The sequence below is a fragment of the Phascolarctos cinereus genome, unplaced genomic scaffold (assembly GCF_003287225.1).
Source record: "Phascolarctos cinereus isolate Bilbo 61053 unplaced genomic scaffold, phaCin_HiC Scaffold_2;HRSCAF=192, whole genome shotgun sequence".
Classification (NCBI taxonomy): domain Eukaryota; kingdom Metazoa; phylum Chordata; class Mammalia; order Diprotodontia; family Phascolarctidae; genus Phascolarctos; species Phascolarctos cinereus.
The window spans coordinates 21,005,303-21,026,175 of record NW_027555625.1 but is presented as its reverse complement, the minus strand read 5'-3'; the positions used below and the strand labels follow the sequence as shown (position 1 = coordinate 21,026,175).

General features: G+C 39.2%; 1 protein-coding gene and 1 pseudogene across 1 annotated transcript; one reads left to right on the top strand and one right to left on the bottom strand.

Moving 5' to 3' along the window:
* Positions 1-1,691: 1,691 nt before the first annotated feature.
* LOC110218462 (dCTP pyrophosphatase 1 pseudogene) lies at positions 1,692-3,378 on the bottom strand (annotated as a pseudogene).
* Positions 3,379-4,430: 1,052 nt separating this feature from the next.
* Positions 4,431-15,137, top strand: LOC110218461 (uncharacterized). Its single transcript, XM_021001201.2, has 2 exons — positions 4,431-4,664; positions 10,955-15,137. The coding sequence occupies exon 2, from the start codon at positions 11,024-11,026 to the stop codon at positions 12,452-12,454; it is 1,431 nt and encodes a 476-aa protein (XP_020856860.1). The 5' UTR covers positions 4,431-4,664; positions 10,955-11,023; the 3' UTR covers positions 12,455-15,137.
* The last annotated feature ends 5,736 nt before the right edge of the window (positions 15,138-20,873 follow it).

Genomic DNA, 20,873 nt, shown 5'->3' with positions numbered 1-20,873 from the left:
GCAAGGAAAGAGGTAGGAAGCCAAGGGCAAACAGCTCAGGTTGGGGGTGGGGCAGGGCTTATTCTTTCTGTTACTGCTTAAAAACAGGGTCTGAGAGGGGGAGGATTTTGAAAACAATAATCAAAAATTATTGACCTTTTGAGGAGGCTTAACTTCTGAGAGTTCATCTCTCACAATTTCCCCTTCTCATTTCTTACAATTCGAATAAAGCCTCCTCACAAATATTCCACTTTGCAGATACGGAGGCCCAAAAATAATGATAAACTGCCCATTTAAAGCTTCAGAAGTCTCTTCTCATACCGCTGTCTGACACTCTGGGCATCATCTGGTGAAGTCGTCTTGTCTAAGTGCTGTTCAAGCAGTGTCCAGCAGACTCTCACTTCCCTCTCAACACAATTTTAAATTACCTTGCCAATAACCAGGGCAAATAATGAAAATTAACTTAACCCCTATGTCTTTACCATGACCAGATCAAAACTGGAACTTTGTCCAATTGTCATGTTTCAGGATGCTCAAATTAAAAAATCAGAACCTAGTCCTACACTGTGTATTCCCTCTAGCTTTATACGTTTTCCAATTCATATTCCCCATCAGGAGGATGAGATTCCACTAAGGAATTAATAACACACTCCAATACATAGTAGTTAATTTAAAACCAGTACATATCAAACAACAAAACAATCCCAACTTCTAGTCATGTACAAATAAATAATCCTTAATTAAAATAGATGCTTCTTTCAAGGCATTTACAAGATAAGCCATAAACTGTTCCTCTTTTAACATTAATTGTAACAAACTGAGATAACTTAACATTAACTAAGCATTAACTAAGTAACAGAATAATATCCTCCTTCTACAATCTCCTGGCCTAATATCCCCTAATGATGGGGTAAGGTCCAAGTAGGCCCCTGTCCCTTGCCCCAGAAAGAAAGTGGTTCTCATTTATCTAAGGGCCCCAGCTCTCCATCTTCCTTTGAAAGCCCTGGCCCAGAGCGGAGGAGCCAAGATGGCAGAGTGAAAGCAGTGACTTGCTTGAGCTCTCCTCCAAACCCCTCCAAATACTCATAAAAAATGGCTCTAAACTCATTCTGAAGCAGCAGAACCCACAAAAGACAGAGTGAAACAAATTTCCAGCCCAAGACAACCTGGATGACTGATCAGAAAGGTGTATCGCGCCGGGCTAGGAGCCCAGCGCAGCACAGCGTGGGCGCGCAGGCCGCAGAGAACCTGGAGCAGGCCTCAGAGGACTGAATCTCGGGCTGCTGTGGAGGTTTCCAGACTCCTCAATCCACGAACGCCAAAGGCAACTTAGAAGGTCAGTGGGAAAAGTCTGTGTCTGAGGTGAGAGACAAGCATGTGGTAGGTCCCAGCCCCATTCCCTGAGCCTGGCTCCCAGGTAGCGGCTGCCTCCAGAGCTTCTGGCCCACAAACTGAGGGGGAATTGAGTGGCTGATCAGAGGGCGACTGCAGGGATCTCTTTACTGGTGCTGAGGCAGGATTCCCTTGCTTTGCCCATGCTTGATCTGGGTCACAGTTCTGGGTGGCGGTCCTGGGACAAGGAGGAGCTCTGGTGTGGTGGAGTTTGTAGTGGTGGTAGAGAGCAAATCCTCCTCACAGGTCCAAGATGGAAAAGAGTACTTGTGGTCACTCACAGACCAGAACACAGGCTCTGGTCTTTTTTTTTTTTTCACTTCATCCCAAACCGTTTTATTAAAGGAAAAAAAATGACAACCTGAGAAGACCCTCTTCCATTCACATATCCCACCCATTCCTCTTCTGGTAGGATTTAGGAGGGTGGAGGAACCTTGCATTTCTAGGCTCTAGTAATAACCAAAGAAGGCTTTGAGAAGGCTTTTGTGTCCCTGCTTTCCCAGTGGGTTCCCATTCCAGGCTGTCCCTCACCAGCATCATTGGAATCAGTCCCACAAATTCCAGCCCCTGCCCAGGCCCACACTCCCCTCCCTGTTCCACAGATCCTGTTCTTTAGTTAGTCTCCTCTGCTCCCCCAGAGACAGGTGCACATTCTGCATCTCCTGGGGCAGGACCAATGCTCTTGGCCTTCACTATGTCTTCATAGGGCAACTCTGTGTACTTGCAGGAAGAGTCATGGGCCAGGTGGACCGGGTAGTGGCACTGGTTGGCATAGCACAGCCTGTGGCAGGTCAATATGGCATCGTGACACCATGGCTACCAGATAAATAAGGACATCACTGAGCTCCTCCCCAAACCCATCGTTCTGCTTCAGATCAGGTCCAGGCGCACCATTAGGCTTCCACTGAAAGAGCTCTGCCAGCTTTCGCACTTCCCCAGCTAGGGCCAGAGGAGGTTCCGAAGCTTATGGAACTGGTCCCAGTCTCGTTCAGCTGCAAACTCTGTCTGGAGGTGACAGATGTCCTCCAGCGTGGACTCCAGGCTGCAGCTAACGGGCTATCTAGTCCTGCCGCTGCTGCTGCACCCTCAGGGTTGCTGCCCCCTGGCATGGTGCTGCAGAGTGAAGGGGCAGCTCCGGTGCTGCACAGGACCCACTAACTAAACTAAAGTAAACACCTCGCCCTTGATCATAGCACCTTGGAAGAGGTGAAAATTTTCAGTCCCTAGAAGTATCTCTGAAAACAGCCGCACAAAACCCCCAAAGCTTGGGACAGTACATTCTCCACACTGGAAGCAGACCCCTACCTTAACAAAGAGTTTATAACCCGAGTAATTGGCTGGGATCATGAGCAAGCAGTGCAAAAGGAGTCAGACTGTATTATCTTACTCTGGTAACAAAGAAGATCAAAATATACAACCAGAAGAAGACAACAAAGCCAAAACTCCTACATCTAAAGCCTCCAAGAAAAATATGAATTGGTCCCCGGCCATGGAAGAGCTCAAAAAGGATTTTGAGAAGCAAGTTAGAGAAGTAGAGGAAAAACTGAGAGTGATGCTAAAGGAGACCCAAAAAAATACCGAAGAAAATAACATCTTAAAAAATAGCCTAACCCAGATGGCAAGAGATCCAAAAAGCTAATGAGAAGAAGAATGCCTTAAAAAGCAAAATTGGCCAAATAGAGAAGGAAGTCCAAAAGCTTACTGAAGAAAATACTTCCTTAAAAATCAGAATGGAGAAATTGGAAGCTAGTGACAATTTGAGAAATCAAGGCACTGTAAAACAAATCCAAAAGAATGAAAAATTAGAAAACAATGTGAAATGTCTCATTGGAAAAACAACTGATCTGGAAAATAGGTCCAGGAGAGAGAATTTAAAAATTATTGGACTATCTGAAAGCCATGATCCAAAAAAAAAAGAGCCTAGACATCATCTTTCCAGAAATTATCAAGGAAAACTTCCCTGATATCTTAGAACCAGAAGGCAAAATAGAAATTGAAAGAATCCACTGATCTCCTCCTGAAAGACATCCCCAAAGGAAAACTCCTAGAAAATATTGTAGCCAAATTCCAGAGTTCCCAGGTCAAGGAGAAAATATTGCAAGCAGCCAGAAAGAAACAATTCAAGTATTGTGGAAACACAATCAGGATAACACAAGATTTAGCAGCTTCTACATTAAGGGACCACAGGGCATGGAATACAATATTCCAGAGGGCAAAGGAGATAGGATTACAACCAAAAATCTCCTACCCAGCAAAACTGAGTATAATCCTTCAGGGGAAAAAATGGTCATTCAGTGAAATAGAGGACTTTCAAGCATTCTTGATGAAAAGACCTGAGTTGAACAGAAAATTTGACTTTCAAATACAAGACTCAAGTGGAACCTGATAACTTACAGACTTCCCTGACAAAATAACTTGATGTTAATATGAACCAGAGCCAGATTTTTAGACAAGTTAAAAAGATGTACGTTGCCCCCAAATCTATATGCTGGTGAAAAATCCCTTTCACTCAGTTTCCTCAGTTTCCACTCTGCTTCCCTGTGAATCTGTCTCTGTATTAAAGCATACTGAAAGGGAATAAAATACCATTTTGAAATGAAACGTGTATTTCATTTCATATACATACATAAATAGATTTCGTCTATCTGCATCTCTATATATTTATGTGTGTGCACACTTTTGATTTGTTTTTTTTCTGGAATGATTAGCCAGGAAGAAAACCGAAGCTCAGTAGCCTACAGTTGGCAGACTCCAGACATAATCACCTTTTTTTTTTTTTTTTTTTACAGTTAGGAGTTTCATGATTAGGCCCGTCTCCAGTCTGCAGTGAGGCATGTCTCCCATTCTCCCAGATCTTTCAACAGTCACCAACAGCCATCTCACCGGCTCTGCAGCGGGATGGCCGAGGTGGACTCGAGCTAAGCTTGGGGATCCTGGAAACAGCCTGCTGCATTCAGAGCCAGAGGACATGAGTTCGAATTGTGCTCCTGCCACTAACTTCTATGCAAGCTTCGGGGAAGACGCTTTTCCTCTCTGGGCCTCAGTTTCTTTCTCTGTATGAAGAGGGGGAATCGAAAGAGCTGGCGCCTCCTGGGGCAGCAACCAGCACCCCCAGCAACCTCCTGCCAGGCCGAGGCCAGCGCGCCGCGGAGGCGTCTGGGAAATAGAGGACTCGAGACGCGGAGGATTCTGGGCATCGTAGTTCGCGGGCCGTCTGCGCACGCGTGCTTCCTCAGTGAGATGGAGCGCCGGCCGCCTTTGTTGGCTCGTAGCCGGCTCCGCTCGCTTGGAAGGTGAGTCCGGTCCCGCGGGGGTAGTGCGTGTTAGTATAGGTGTGTTCGTGCGTGTGTGTCGTGTATGCAAGCTACGTGTCTCCTCAGGTGTGAGTGCGCTTCTTGTGTGTGCGTGCTGGACGGTGTGCGCGCGCACGTGTGGTTGCCTGAGCGGGGACGCGCCCGGGAAGGCGGGGGCCCAGAGCCGAGCTGGCGCATGCGCAGCTGTGGCAGTGATGAGCTGCTGAATCTCTTTCCCCGGCGTGGGCAGCCGGAGCCCCTCGTACGTGGTTCCTACTGTAGAGCACATGGAGCCACCCACGTGATCTGGCGGCAAGAGCTTTGGGGTTGCCGCTGGGGATACAGTAATACATAGCGTATGCAGAGTGCCATGGGCAGACAAATGTGTTAAGTTGTTCCAATGTTTCCTCATCTGGCCCTGGGAGATGATTTCAATTCTTCCTCTATCAATGAAATTTCCTTTGGTCAAACATTTAAAGAACAATTAAATTCAACACTATAAAGACTATTTGGGAAAATAGGCAAAGGAGCCTTACCAAATTCTTTTTATGATACAAATATGGTGCTGATACCTAAACCAGGAAGAGTCAAAACAGAGAAAGAAAATTATAGACCAATTTCCCTAATGAATATAGATGCAAAAATTTTAAATAAAATATTAGCAAATACAGCAACTTATCACGAGAATAATACCCTACAACCAGGTAGGATTTATACCAGGAATGCAGGGCTGGTTCAGTATTAGGAAAACTGTCAGCATAATTGATCAAATCAATAACAAAACTAACAGAAACCACATGATCATCTCAATAGATGCAGAAAAAAGCTTTTCACAAAATACAACACCCTTTCCTATTAAAAAACACTAGAGAGCATAGGACTACATGGAGTCTTCCTTAAAACGAGAAGGAACATCTACCTAAAACCTTCAGCAAGCATTCTGTGTAATGACAATAGGCTAGAAGCATTCCCAATAAGATCAGGGGTGAAACAAGGATGTCCATTATCATCACTGTTGTTCAATATGGTACTAGAAAAGTTAGCTTTAGGGGCAACTAGGTGGCTCAGAGGATAGAGCACCACCCCTGAAGTCAGGAGGACCTGAGTTCAAATCTAGTCTCAGACCAAACACTTGACACTTACTAGCTCTGTGACCCTGGGCAAGTCACTTAACCCTAATTGCCTAAAAAACAAAGTTAGCTTTAGCAATAAAAGAAGAAAAAGAAATTGAAGATATTAGAATAGGCAAAGAAGAAACAAAGCTATCACTCTTTGCAGATGATATGATGATGTACTTAGAGAATCAAGTAAAAAACTACTTGAAATAATAAGCAACTTTAGCAAAGTTGCAGGTTATAAAATAAACCCACATAAATCATTGGCATTTCTGTATATTACCAACAAAGCCAAACAGCAAGAAATAGAAAGAGAAATTCCATTTAAAGTTACTATAGACATTATAAAATATTTAGGAGTCTACCTGCCTAAACAAACCCAGGAACTATATGAGCACAATTACAAAACACTTCACACAAATAAAGTCAGATCTAAACAATTGGAAAAACGTCAGTTGCTCATGGGCAGGCCAAGCTAATACAATAAAAATGACAATTCTACCTAAGTTAATTTACTTATTCAATGTCCTACCAATCAAACTGCCAAAAATCATTTTATAGAGCTAGAAGAAAATAGTAACAAGATTCATTTGAAAGAACAGAAGGTCCAGAATATCAAGGGAACTAATGAAAAGAAATGCTAGGGAAGGTGGCCTAGCTGTTCCAGATCTTAAATTGTATTATAAAGCAGCAATCATCAAAACTACTTGGTACTGGCTAAGAAATAGGGAGGTGGATCAGTGGAGTAGGTTAGGTATGCAAGACACAGTAGTCAATGACTATAGTAATCTATTGTTTGATAAACCCAAAGGCTCCAGCTTCGGGGATAAAAACTCAATATTTGACAAAAATTGCTGGGAAAACTGGAAAAGAGTATGGCAGAAAGTAGGCATAGACCAAAATCTTACACCATATACCAAAATAAAGTCAAAATGGGTACACAATTTAGATATAAAGGCTGATACTATAAGCAAATTGGGAGAGCAAGGAACAGTTTACCTGTCGATTTATGGAGAACAGAAGAATTCATGACCAAACAAGAAATAGAGAGCATTACGAAATGCAAAATGGATAATTTTGACTACATTAAATTGAAAAGTTTTTGCACGAACAAAGCCAATGCAAACAAGATTAGGGGGGAAGCAGAAAGCTGGGAAAGAATTTTTACGAGTGTCTCTGATAAAGGCCTCATTTCTGAAATATATAGAGAACTAAATCAAATTTCTAAGAATACAAGTTATTCCCCAATTGATAAATGGTCAAAGGATATAAACAGGAAATTGTCAGATGAAGAAATTAAAGCTGTCTATAGTCACATGAAAAAATGCTCTAAATCACTGTTGTTTAGAGAAATGCAAATCAGAATAACTCTGAGGTACCACATCACACCTATCAGATTGGCCAACATGACAAAACAGGAAAATGATAAATGTTGGAGAAGATGTGGGAAAATGGAACACTAATGCATTGTTGGTGGAGTTGTGAAATGATCCAGTCATTTTGGAGAGCAATTTGGAACTATGCCCAAAGGGCTATAAAAATGTGGATACTCTTTGATCCAGCAATAGCACTTCTAGAGCTGTATCCCAAAGAGATCATACAAATGGGGAAAGGACTCATATGTACAAAAATATTTATAGCAGCTCTTTCTGTGGTGGCAAAGAATTGAAAATTGAGGGGATGCCCATCAATTGGGGAATGACTGAACAAGTTGTGATCTATGAATGTAATGGAATACTATTGTGCTATAAGGAATGATGAGCAGATGGACTTCAGAAAAACCTCGAAAGACTTGTATGGACTGATGCTAAGTGAAGTGAGCAAAACCAGGGGAACATTGTACACACTAATAGACATGTCGTGTGATGACTAACTTTCACAGACTTAGCCCTTCTCAGCAATGCAAAGATCTCCAAAAATCTCATGATGGAAAATGCTATCCACATCCAAAGAAAGAATTATGGCATTTGAATGCAGATCGAAGTATGCTATTTGCTCTTCTTTTTTTCCTTCTGTTTTGTTTTGTTTCCTCTTTCTTGTGGTTCCTCCTATTGGTTCTAATTCTTCCTTACAACATCACCAATGTGAAAATGTTTAATAGGAATACATATGTAGAGCCTATATCAGATTGTATTCCATCTTGGAGAGGGAGTTGGAGAGGGAGGGGGGAAAATTTAAAACTCAAAAACTTATGGAAGGGATTGTTCAAAACTAAAAATAAATTAATTTTTAAAAGATTTGCAAAAAATAATAATAATTCAAGAGTGAGGTAATAAGGGCGTTAATTAGGGTAGTAGCAAAGAGCATTTCCTAAAATGTTATCCCCTCATGATCCCAGATAGCCTTCTCTGGCATAGCTAAGTGGAACAGTGAATCGAATACAGATTTCCTACAGGGGTAGGAAAGACAAGAATTGAAATCCTGCTTTAGATAATTACTAGCTATGTGAAGACAGAGAATTCATTTGACTTCTCTACACTTGTTTACATATAAATATATATATATGTATATGTATATATACATGTGTGTATGTATACATATACACACATATCTGTATACATGTATAGACATATAGACATATACACCTGCATATACACATATTTATGTAACTATAGGTGTATATACACATACATATATACACACACACAGAGACACATAGAGTAGCATCTACCTCCTAGGGTTGTCATGAGAGTCCAGTGAGTTAATATATGCAAAGCACCTTGCAAACCTTAAAGTGCTATATAAATATTATCTATTGGGGCACTGTCATTCCCCTCTCAGTCTACTTAACCTTTGTTTTTGGTCATTCTTCTTACCACCTGGTCTTTTCATTGTATTTAGTCATGTTAACTTTGGTAGATACACCACTCTCTTTTCTCACTCTTCCTCTTATACTGCCATCCTTCATATGTGAGAAATGGCAAATTTATATATTCCCTGTAATTTTTCTATTTACTTTCATTACCTTCTCAGTACAACTTCTCAGTTTTCCTAGCATAGAGAAGATCTGGTACGTTTATTTAAAAAAAAAATTCTTTGCAATCATATTTAAGGTGCTATTTTGAAAACTAAGACATCATCTCAGATTTTGGTGATGGAAATATTTACACAGGATGTTCCCTGTACTCTAAAAGTTTGGAGTACTTTGATTAACAAAATAACAAGGAAACCAGGAGAGACATTGGAGATAAGCAATAGTCATCCCAAAAATATTCTCACTAAAGAAAGAGGTCACCAGTATAGTCATTTTTGAAAAAAAAATTAGTTTGACACCAATTTTTGCTATGTAACAGAAAGTTCTTTTAGAAAAGAGATTACATAGATTTCTTATACACAGAAAAACTTCAAATAGAATTCAGACATTAAATATTAGGGAAAGACAAGAGGGAAGACTTAATAAATGCAGTGAATATGGAAAAAATCTTTAGTGACTGCTCAGCCTTTACTCAACATTATATAATTCATTCTGAGAAAGAAACTCTACAAATGTTATGATAGTGGAAAAACTTTTAGCCAGAGCTCATCCACTGATAATCATCAGAGAATTCATGCTGGAGAGAAATCTTATGTGTGTAATGAATATGTGAAAGCATTTATTCAGTGACCCCCTTACTGAACATCTGTGCATTTTTACTGAAGAAAAACCTATGAATGTTTTAAACAGGGGAAATGTTCATTTGCAAGATATCTTATTGAACATTAGTTCATTCACACTGAAGAGAACCCCTCTAAATATAATGAATGTGGGAAAATCTTGAGCCAGAGGTGATTTCTGTCCAAGCATCAGGGAAAGAAAGCCCTATGAATTTAATGACTGTGTGAAGTCATTCGTGTTTACCTAGGTTCTCATCAAATATCTGATAACTTGTGTTGTAGGATGCCACTGGAAATATCATTATTATGGGTAAAGCTCAATCAGACTTTTAAAACACTTTGGCAAATTACCCAAGAGTAAAGGCAGCACAGATTGCCAACAGCTATGATGTTGTTTGGGGTTGAAAAAGGTAAACACTTTCCATCCTCTCTCCCTTACAACCCCTCCCCCCATATCCTGCTCTCCTACAAAACATTGTCATCATAGGACCCTTAGGCCATGGCACTAGTGGCCAAGTAGAGAGCTTTATGAGTGCTAGTGAACGTGGATGGCATGCTGGCTGATTTTGAAGGCATTCTCCTATTAAGCTTTTGTCTCCCCTTCTCTCACAAGCCATATGTGGCACTAAAGAAATATTAGGTTTTTCAGTCTGGGAACACTATGGAGCCCTACAGCCCAATTTAGCAGACAAAGTTTCATACGCATATGATGCACCTAGGCTTTTCGTAAGGCTGGAGGCTGTTCCAGGAATCTTAGAAGCCACATACAGGAAATTAAGTACATGAAGGAATCTAAAGTTTTCATTTGTACAAGCCCACTACTGTATTACTAAGAAGGTCAGGGGGAATCCAGAGTAGGAGCACATCTTGTTCACTTGCTACCACAACTAACACCTCTCAGAAAGAAACTTCATTTCTAAAGTGACAATTGGAAAGAGATCTCAGGTAGGTAGCAAGCAAAACGTCAGTCTCAGACAGGACTGAAAAGGCACCTGCTGTAGGAACAAGTGGAGATCAAAGATTTCTAAGCCTCATAAGCCCAAAGAGAGAAGACTGACTTCAAACAGAAAGGATAAGGGAGTATAGCTGAGGGAAGCTTAAGTAGACCTTTGGTCCAGATCATCTCCATCGTTAGCACAGATCCAACCATCAGACATCTCCAGAAATATCATAGTAGCACCAGAGGACTGTGGGTGAGAGTTAATAAAACCTTTTCACTTTGAAAAATTAATACCATTGTCATAGTAGTGGAGTCATTCAAATCTCAGGGAGTTGTGCTTCAGTGAAATACGGAATAGCTGCCAAATGCTAGAAGTGTTACAGAGTGGAAAACACTAAACTGTTGAATTGTGACATGTTGCTCATCAATCTCTTTATTCTCTTTGAACATCTCCACTTTGCATCAGCCATCACTCCCTTTTGTCACCTTTCTTCCTGCCAGATTGTAAAACCATTTATATGATATGTCAAATGCACATATTCCTTGTAGACATTCTTTTGAGTTATGTTATCTTCTCATTTACCTTTTCCCCAGCATTGGAAAAATCTGCCAACTGTATTTTTTCTTGGTTTGTTTCTCAGAGTGGAACACTAGGCCTGAGGCTAATAAATCAACTCCAAAAGAGTAAATTTCTGAAGAAAGATCATCAGATGGTAGTAATGGAATCACAGGATAGTCCCTCTGACTCCACTTTAAGAGAAACCCAGGAATGTGATGCTTGGTTAAAGAAGCAACTGGTAAACGAAGAGATGGATCTGAGGCAAGCAACAGTCCTCCACAGTGAAATTCCTGGAGAAAGAGGTCATGAATGTAGTCAGTTTGGGAGAAAATATAGTCTGAAGTCAACCCTTGTTACAACACAGAAAGTTCCTATAGAAAAAACACTATATAAATGTGATATACATGGAAAGAACTTCAAACAGAATTCAGATATAATTAAACATCAGGGAAATACAGAGAAGAAAACATATAAATGTAATGAATGTGAAAAAGTTTATAATGACCACTCAACCCTTACTCAGCATTATATAATTCATACTGGAGAGAGACCCTACAAATGTAATGATTGTGGAAAAGCATTCAGTCGGAGCTCATCCCTTAATAAGCATCAGAGGATACATACTGGAGAAAAACCCTATGAGTGTAATGAATGTGGGAAAGCCTTTCTTCAGAGCACGCACTTTATTCAACATCAGAGAATTCATACAGGAGAGAAACCTTATGGGTGTAATGAATGTGGGAAATCCTTCAGTCAAAGCTCCTATCTCAATCAACACCAGAGAATTCATACTGGAGAGAAACCCTATGAATGTAATGATTGTGGTAAAATGTTCAGCCGGAGTGCACACCTTACTCAACATCAGAGAATTCATACTGGAGAGAAACCATTCAAATGTGATGAATGTGGAAGAGCCTTTAGTCGCAACTCCTCCCTTTTTGAACATCAGAAAATTCATACTGGAGAGAAACCCTATGAGTGTAATGAATGTGGCAAGGCCTTCAGCCAGAGCACACTCCTTACTCAACATCACAGAATTCATACTAATGATAAATCATATAAATGTAGTGAATGTGGGAAAGCCTTCAGCCGGAGTTCATGCCTTTCTAAACACCAGAGAATCCACACTGGAGAGAAACCTTATAATTGCAATGAATGTGGGAAAGCTTTTAGCCAAAGCTCATGCCTTTCTAAACATCAGAGAATTCATACTGGAGAGAAACCCTATGGATGTGATATATGTGGGAAAGCTTTTAGTCAGAGCACACACCTTACTGAACACCAGCTTATTCACACTGGAGAAAAACCTTATGAATGTGTTAAATGTAGAAAAACGTTTAGTCGTAAGTCATCTCTTCTTGAACATCAGTTTATTCACACTGGAGAAAAACCTTATGAATGCATTAAATGTGAGAAAACATTTAGCCGAAAATCATCTCTTATTGAGCATCAGTTTATTCACACTGGAGAGAAACCCTATAAATGTAATGAATGTGGGAAAACCTTTAGCCAGAGATCATGCCTTTCTAAACATCAGAGAAGTCATACTGAAGGAAAGCACTGTGAACTTAATGATTCATGAAATCATTGATGTGAACTAGAATCTCATAAAATTTCAGTTAATTCATATTTGGGAATAACATTGGGAATCCAGAGACTGGGGAAAGCTAAGTTAGACTTGTCATTTTGCTAAATACCTGAGAGTCCAAGCAACAGGTTTTTTTTGGTTTGTTTTGTTTTTTTACCAACTGTGCTGTTGTATAGGGATTTGAAAAAAGACAAAAGTGTTTCTATAAAACATTAGCTTTCATTTCATGGTTAGTCATTCAAATCTTATTGAGCAGAATGCTCCAAAACGCAAAATAGTGACAACTAAATACCAACCTTTCTAATAGCAAAAACAAACAAATAAATAAATAAAACATTTTTAATTTTAAACAAACTAATGAAACGTGAAGAAAGCCCTTTATAGTGAAACAAATATTAAATACATTCAAGTTTGTGTCCAAATATATTTGTATGTCTATCTGCTTATCCTCTCTAGCACCAAAGCCTGTCCATAGCTTTTATATATATACCCATTCAACTTAAAAATAAGTAAACCAACTCATTCTGAGCCTATCTTTGGATTCAGAACTGTGGCCCTTTGTTTTGTATAAGTTCTTGTCCATTATTCCAATCGCACCTTCTAAGCATTATTTTAAGCCATGCAAGGCTCAGGATACCCTCATTTGTTCCATGTGAATCCTAACTCATAGCATTCAACGTTTCCCCATAATTTCTTGCTTTTGCTAAAAGGATCATTCCTTACTTTTCCCTCCTTTCCTCATTTTTTACACATAATGAGATGGCTTGAAGCATTACAGAGCAGAAAATTAAACAGTTACATTAAATTGTCCATGTTAATGACTCACATTTCTCTGATTCTTGAAGTTTTGCACAGTCTTTCTTTACCCCTGTCAGGACATACATTATTGCTACTCACAAGAGTGGTGTTCCATACACTTGCCCCAATAATTACAGAAGACCTGGACTTCTGAGTTGAATCAGTCAGAGGTATGAGCAAGGCCTGGATGTTTCTATTGAGTCGGTCATCCCACCTCATTCAAAATGAATACCTTAACCAGGTGAGAACACATTAATCAGTCAAGGGCATTTGATTATGTCTGGAAAGTCACTTCATAGGAGTCAAGGCCCCTGGATACAATAAATCCATACTGCACAGAAGTATTGGGGCTGGCTGAGGAGACTCAGTGATGCCCTGTGAATCTTATATAAAAGAGCAGACCAGTTTCAACCCAGAATTTGAGTGTCTGGAAATATAGAGAAGAGAAGAGTTCCCCAAGTCCCTGAGAAAGAATCATTGAGGGAAGGGGGTAGAGAGTGAAGGAGAAGATCTTCTGTTACCTTCCCTCCTCCATGACTTAACAAGAGGAAGACCTTGTGAACTTTGAGAGGTTGGAGGATGTGGGCATTCCATCAGAGAAAACCAATAACTGATGGTAGTGTCTGCTTTGGAGACAACCACAAACTATACTAGCTTCAGGACTCTATAAGAAGCCCAGCAGAAAGCTATGCCATTCTTACAAAGGAACCTCCTGAAGCCACACAAAGGGGAGAAAAGTACTTCCAGGAAAGTGACTCCAGACCTGTGAGATTTCCCTTTTCTGTGTCGTGTATTCTTGCTCCATTTTCCCTGGTTCCATATGTGCTTGTGATAGTGTACCCCCACTCAGAGGGGATGTTTTGTACCAACTGTTTTTAATAGACCACTTTGGTAAATACCTATTTCTAAGAGCTAATTAAGTTTGGCCAATAACCAATGGAAAGCTACTGGTGGAGGCTTGAGCTCTACCAGAGGAACACACCAGCAGCACTTCCCAACCCTTCAGTATGTCTTAGAATTCTTAGTGGAGCAGCTGCCCTCTAGAGACCAGCCCACCAGTGGGAGTGGGAGTTTGCAACATGTGCAACAATTCCCATTTTACAGCTCTGTAGAATTGAGATGTAACTAAAGTCACACAGATAATGTCAACGAGCGAATCTTTAAATTTCAAAACTGAAAATAACTAAAAAGAAAAGGATTTGTGTTCACAAAAGGTGGCTTTTGAAATTGTTGAGATATTTGAAATACTTAGAAATTCTAGGAAGCCCAGAAGATTCTGGAAAGCAGATGAATTAAAAGGACAAAGAATAGTCCATTATATGGGAGTGCTTCCTATTAAAGAGTTGGATTATAGATGGACCCCTCCCTCTGTATGGAGTTAAAACATTTTGACCCAGAGGCACAAATCTCAGTCCAAATCCTTTGGTTTTTCCCAGACCTCCCCCAGGCTCCTTAAAAGGACCTCCAAATGACTGAAGCTGCTTCTTGATAAAAGAGTTTACATGCCTTCCAGTACCTCATGTCTATTATTCAAGGGCCTCATTCCTTGGTTGATGAATTTTTCACAGGGGTGCTGCTCAGAAATCCTGCGAACTGTGCCAGGATATTGCAGCTAGTCTCTTCCCCTACCCTCCCACCCCCTTTCTGTTTGGAAGCAAATATTTTGAGGACAGGTCTCTTCACTCAGATATCTCCTATTTGGGTTTTCATATGACAGTCTTTTCTCTGGTTGTGCCCTTAGTGGTTGAAATCACACCACTACTTTCACCTTGTCTGTCTTCAGCTTTGCGTGCTTAGACACTGGTTTGAGTACATATTTAAGCTAAGGCTATGTATTTAACTTCTTTACGAAAGGACCTCAATAAAATGTTGAAACTCATTTTGATCATTTTGGTCTTAGTTATTTAATGTTGTTGTTCAGTACTTCAGTTGGGTCCAACTCTTCATGAACTATACTGTCCATGAGGTTTAGTTGGCAAAAATACTAGAGTGGTTTGCCATTTCTTTCTCCAGCAGATAAAGGCAAACAGAGGTTAAGTGACTTGGTCACACAGACAGTAGGTGTCTGAGGTTAGATTTGAGCTTAGGTCTTCATGACTCCAGTCCCAGAGCTCTATCCTCTGAGCCATCTAGCTGCCTCTATTTATTTAATGTAGGCGGGAAGTTTTTTCTCAGCATTTTACTATCTCACGTCTCAAATTTTGGTAGATCATATAGCTTAAAATACATATTGTTTTACTGATCCACTGTTAATAAAAAAGGGATTAATTTGGCTTTAATGTAATGAACTACATTGTTTTCAAAATTTATCCAGTTTTTCAAGTTATACAATAATGGGAAGTCTGAATGGCCTTTGCAATTTTGGAAAACTACTTCTAGACCCCATTTTAGTATAAACGTATTGCAAGAACTGAAGAAGATGGGGTGTTATGGTTGCATATCCCAGCTATTAATCTCCCAACTCTAAAGGAAATTTCTAATACTATTCACTTGTCACATCACTGAAGTTATCTACTGTGGAATATAGTTTATGAAAACCTGCTTATTCCTTCACCCCTATTAAGGATGTTCTTGATAATTATGTATGTTATTCTCACAAAAGGTATTAGATGATATTCCTTTCAGCCAGATGGATATTCAAGGGGTGCTACATCAGTCCTGGGAGTTTCCAGGTTGGTAGATGGTTTGGCAGCTTCTAAGATGCTTTCCTAGCTTTCCTTTTTTTGTATAAAAAAAGGCCAATCTCTGATGTCTGTTAGAAATGTTCCCTCCTTTTCAGCAGTTCCAGGATTGTGATTGGTAAAGAGCAAGGTGGTTACCTATTTGCTTGACTTACTGAGTTATACTTTGGAATTTTTGAGTACAGTAATTGTAGAAAGGGATGGGAATATAAGATTTCAATATTGCCCAATCTATTCAAAACTGTCTAACAAAGGAGGAATAGAGAGTATTAAATATAATATCAGGTGCTGTTGGGGCAATTTAGTTCCAAATGGATACATTTATTAAGTTATAACTGGGGAAATGAGAAGATTTACCCTGGTTTTAAAGATGAAATCAAAAGAAAGTGAGGAGTAATTAAAACTGCATAGGTGCATGAGGGGATAGTAGCTGATGAATACAGCCATTCATCTTTCTAGGGACTTCTTGCCTCTAAATTCGTTGGCCAGTGCCAGAAGAATAACCTTGGGTTGTTCTCTCAAGTGGAAGTCAAAGACTTTTTTTTATTAAGGTCCGGAATTATAGGATTCCCCCCCCCCTTAGATTCTACATTTAAAAATGGTAACTCAGATTCTATAGAGTAGAGAGAAATAAACTTCCAAGACACAAAAAAGTGTAACATGGGGGAAGAGATGAGTGGGTAGTGATAGTAATACCAAAAAAAAGTCAGCAAAGAAAGAAGAGCAGCAATGAAACTTTTTTTTAAAATGCATAGAGAGCAAAAATAAGTTCATAAGGGGATCCAGATAAACAGGGCGGTGTTGGAGCTATGGAATTAAATTTACAAATCAGAATCCAACAATATATTGTTCATGAGAAACACACTTGAAACATCAAAGATTCAAAGACAGTTAAAATAAGGTCCTGTGGCAAAATCTATTATGCTTTAGCTGAAGTAAAAAAACCAAACAGTAGTAATCATGATATCAGACAAGAAACAGCAAAGATAGATGATTCCAAGATATGAGCAAAGAAACTACATTATGCTGAAAGACAAGAGAAAATTAATTAGAAGACATAGACAATGAATTAATGTCAATATTTACCTTTCTTTTTTTTAATAGTCATTTTTTGTAGTTTTGAGTTCCAAATTCTCTCCCTCCTTCTAGCTCCTCTCCCACCCATTGAGAAGGCAAGCAATATGATGCCTATTATATGTGTGTTGTTATTAAGTCATTCAGTCATATCTGAGTCTTTGTGACCCCATGGACCATAGCAAACCAGTCCTTTCTGTCTCCTACTATGTCTTGAACTCTGTCCAAGTTCATGTTCATTGTTTCCATGCCACTATCTATCTAATCTCATCCTCTGCTGTCTCTTTTTCCTTTTCTCTTCAATCTTTCCCAACATCAAGGTCTTTTCCAGTGAATCCTGTCTTCTCATTATGTGGCCAAAGTATTTAAGCTTCAACTTCAGTATTTGACCTTTCAGTAAGATAGCCTGAATTAATTTCTTTAAGTATTGGTTGATTGTACATGTGAAGTAATGAAAATATTAGTTCCATATTAGCCAAGTTGCCAAAAATAAAGTGAAAAAAACACTTCAGTATGCATTCAGAGTTTCCCAGTTTCTTTCTCTCTCTCTCTCTCTCTCTCTCTCTCTCTCTCTCTCTCTCTCTCTCTCTCTCTCTCTCTCAGGTGAAAAACATTTTTTATTGTGAGATCTTTGGAATTATTGCCGGTCACTGTATTAATAAGAGTAGCTAAGTCTTTCACAGTTGATCGTTGTAACAATATTGCTGCTTAACATTTTTCCAATGAATGGCATAGTATCTAAATATTTAAAAGGAAAGCTAAATGAATTATAAACAGTAAGCCTGTAATAGTGGAGGGTTAGGGTTAATGTATCCCTTTCAGATCTAGATAAATCTAAACAAAAGTTTAAAAAATTATCAAGGAGAAGACAGTTTGGAAATGTGACCCAAAAATGATGAAACAGTGCATACCTTTTGACTCAGAATGCTTATGACCAAAAGGGATGAAAGAGTGAGGAAAAGGACATGTATGTACAAAAATATTTATGGCAGCTCCTTTTATGAGGACAGAGACTAGAAAGTAAGGAGATGCTCATCAATTGGGGAATGGCTTAACAAATTATAGTACAAGAATTCAGTGGAATACTATTTTGCTGCAAAAAAAAATTATGAAAGGGCCAGTGATTCAGTCAATAAACATTAAGCACCTATTATGTACCAGGCACTGTACTAAACCTGGGGATACAAAGGCAAATAATAGACTTTGCTGTCAAGGAGCTCACAATCAAATGGGAAACAACATACAAACAACAATGTACAAACAAGATATATACAAAATAAATTGGACAGAAAAGAGGGAAGGCACTCGCATTAAGTGGGATCAGGAAAAGCTTCTTGTAGAAGCTGGAGTTTTAGCTAGGACTTCAAGGAAGCCAGGAGAGAGAGATGAGAAGTAAGAGCATTCCAGGCATGAGAGAATGTATGTATATGTAAATGTCTACATGTGTATCCATATACATTCTGTGTGTATACATATGTTTGTATGTATATGCACATACATACACTTATATCTATGGGTCTGTGTGTGTATGTATTTTTTCTGAGGGACAAACTATAGCTTGTCCATCTAAATCCATATCATAATCTAGATAGTAGGCATTCTTTATGCTTCCTGTGTGGAAGATCAAGTCAGACCCTTTTGAGTGGTTATGGCTCCCATCCAGAAGACTCTGCAATTTTGTGGGATGTTCTGAACTGCACATGATTCAGACCAGTCCCCCTGGTAGTATATGTTGGATAGGACCAAAATGAGACACTCAGAGGTCATTCAACAGTTAACAAAAAAGAGTGTTGCTTAGCCATAGAGAAGAAGGATATTTAACAAGGATTTGCTTTGAGGACACCGCGAGTTGATTCAGCTGAGCAGAGCTCCCACCATTTTTCACCACCCAAGTATTAGAGTATGCCTGGAGCTTGGCTGTTTTATACTTAGGCACACAGGGAAGTGATGTCAACAGCCTAAGCCCTTGGTCCCTGATCCAATCAAGTCTTGAGGATGGTTTCAATATCTTTTACAGAAATACTAGATGAACTTCATGGAAGAAGAGATCAACCTATTTTTATTCCTGCCACATGAGACTTGATGCAACCAACACAATGTTATCCACAAAGAGTAGTATCTGAAGGACCTCATATCTATCACAGGAGTCCTTAACCTTTTTGTGTGTGAAGGACTCCATTGACATTTGGGTGAAGCCCATGGATGGAACCCTTCTCAGAATAACTTTTTAAATGTATGCAATATACCAGGTTACAAAGAAACCAATTATATTGAAATACAGCTCCCAAAATATTTTTAAAAGTTCATGAACTCCAAGTTAAGAACCCCTGATCTCCAGGGAATCTCTCTTCAGTTTAAACACGGTGCTGGATCTCATCCATGACAGTTCTGAATACTTTTAACAAGCAAAAGGCCCCTGCTTTATGCCTTGTCCAATATGAATTACCACCGGGTTCTTGAAAAGTTTTTTTTTTACTTCTGTTATAAATTTCGAGGAGTCTTATGACATATGTGTGGGAGAAACCTTGCTAGAGGTAGCATTTTGCTCAGTAGAATTAGATGCCATCTTACAGTCAAGTAACAATAGACATGGTAGGATGGTGTGTTCTGTGCTAAAAAGTATGAGCAGTATCACCTATTAAACAGAGAAAAAAAGTAGAAAGTTAAATCATTTTAAAGAAAGCTTAAAGAGACACTCAACTAAGCAGTCATCCAAAGGATATTTGGGATGAAACTGGACAGACACATAAAATTTAGAAAAGATCTGTAAGGACTTTTACAACAAACTCTTTTCACTCTCAAGGACAGTACAATCACCATGCTTGGGCTCCAGCATCTTTCCCTGTGTGAGCTTACAGAGAAGGTAGAAATGGTACTAAAGAGAGCAGAGATGAAAAGAGCAGCTGTAAACGGAAAATGTCTGTGATGGAAAGAATATAGAAACACATTGAGAAATTGATTAGCAAGATACTCAAATGAGAAGACACCAAAGATATGGATAAAAATATCAGATCTTAATATAGTTTACAGTGAACGAGAAAGTATCAATAACTACTGAAATATATGCCTATTTTCCCATCTGTAAACAATTTATGAGAAAAAGATAAACATGCAGCAAGGAAATCCTTGATTAGAGTGGACAGAAGACTTAATGATACTCACCTGGATACAGCAGTCATCTAAATCAAGCGTCCAACAACTATGGCCCCTGAGCCAAATCTAGCCCATTGCCTATTTTTCCATGGTCCACAAGCTAAGAATGGTTTGGGTTTTTTCACATTTTAAAATTAAGATTTTAAATAAATTTTTAAATATTTAACTAAATTATAATTAAATAATTTAAAAACTTTCGATATTTTAAAATGAAGTTACTTTAAAATGTAAAAACTATTCTTAGTTCATGAACCATAAAAAACCAAAGAGTGGATTTGGCTCCCAAGCTGTAATTTACTGACCTCTGGTCTAAATAATCCAATAAAAACAGAATAATTCAGGAATGGCTGAAAGGAGATGCCAATGTGATCCAGTGTATTACAAGAAACACAGAAAATTGTTTAGTTAGCCACTATTGAACAGCAAGTGATTTAAGTGTTAATTTATTACTCCCAAACAAATAGAAATGCATTTGTCTTCTAAGGGCTTGAGACAAATCTTAACATCGGTTTGTATTTTGGTGGCACTTTAAGTGTGATCAAGCTCTTTCATCACAACCACCCTGCAAAGATTGCCGTTGTTGATGTTAAATCTTTTCAAGTCATGTCTGATTCTCCATGACTCCACTTGGGGTTTTCTTGACAGAGATACTGGAGTAGTTTTCCATGACCCTCTCCAGCTCATTTTACAGATGAGGAACTGAGGCA

Bases quoted from the DNA above. Each gene is read 5' to 3' on its own strand.
- LOC110218461 (XM_021001201.2), top strand. From the start codon at position 11,024: ATGGTAGTAATGGAATCACAGGATAGTCCCTCTGACTCCACTTTAAGA.